The sequence below is a fragment of the Momordica charantia genome, assembly GCF_013281855.1.
Source record: "Momordica charantia cultivar OHB3-1 chromosome 8 unlocalized genomic scaffold, Mcharantia_2.0 BLBB01000008.1, whole genome shotgun sequence".
NCBI classification, from domain to species: domain Eukaryota; kingdom Viridiplantae; phylum Streptophyta; class Magnoliopsida; order Cucurbitales; family Cucurbitaceae; genus Momordica; species Momordica charantia.
In genome coordinates this window covers 15,739,127-15,740,155 of record NW_028275166.1, presented here as the reverse complement: position 1 = coordinate 15,740,155, position 1,029 = coordinate 15,739,127, and the positions used below count along the sequence as shown (strand labels likewise).

At 41.6% G+C, this 1,029-nt stretch overlaps 1 protein-coding gene across 1 annotated transcript; it reads right to left on the bottom strand.

Annotated features, from left to right (window-relative positions):
* Positions 1 to 202: 202 nt before the first annotated feature.
* On the bottom strand, positions 203 to 807 carry LOC148209613 (protein GRIM REAPER-like). Its single transcript, XM_088128326.1, has one exon. It carries the CDS (start codon positions 795 to 797, stop codon positions 369 to 371), a length of 429 nt encoding a protein of 142 aa, XP_087984452.1. The 5' UTR covers positions 798 to 807; the 3' UTR covers positions 203 to 368.
* Positions 808 to 1,029: the final 222 nt, after the last annotated feature.

The window sequence follows — 1,029 nt, the reverse complement described above, 5'->3', positions numbered from 1 at the left end:
AAAGAATTTTTGTTACTTGTCCAATATTTTAAACTATTTTTTGGCTCATGAAATTGCATGTTACACATTACACAATATCGAAAACTTCATCAAAATAATCAATATAAACTGTTCAAGATCTCACACACATCACGTAAACAATCTTGGAGCTTTTTTTTTTCTAGCTTAATTAAAATTAAGAAACCAAAGAATGGACCTTGATTATAGGAAAAGTCTGGTATTGAGACCTTGCCTATTATTACCACCTAGTGCTACACATGCATGCACAAACCCTAGCAAATTAATTATATATGAACCATAAATCTATAATCTTAACAAATGATTTAATTTCTATACGTAGGTCATGCCATGAAAGGGCCATAGCTTAATTAAGCATAATCACACATCCCATATACGCATAAGCTTCCTTTACTACACTCATTGTTGCAGCCTCCACAATGCTTCACATTGAACGTCGGATTCACACACTTCCCTTTGCAGCATATCTTCGACTGCTTGCATTTCTTCCCGCACCTCCCGCAGTTGTATTGATCCGTCTCCACGTTTACACACTTCTTCTTGCAGCAATCCGGCCCCGCGCTGCCCTCACTACGGCACACTCTCGGGTATTTGTTGCACGTCATCTTATTCCCCAGAGGTTGGAAGTCAATGAGAAAGCGGCGGAGCGAACTCGACGGAGAATCGTCTTCTGTCTCCACCGGAGGAACTCCCTCTTCCTCTAGGGAAGCAGCTGCATGGGCTGCATAATGAGAGATGATGGCCAAGACTACCAAAAGAAATAGCTTTGAGAACTTCATTTTATGTGAACTCAAAAGAGAGAACAAAAGAGTAGAAATGACTTGGGGTTTGTTTATGCAAGGATATGCACAACAATGTATTTTCGATTGCAGCTCGAACTCGGCCTCCGGACCGATCTGAATACTTGGGCGGACCTGCACAAAAAGGTGAGCACTCCGACGATCAAGTCAGTACAGGTCGGATTCCTAGTTTAGTTCGAGGTCAGAAATCATCGTACCTGATCGTGGAGTG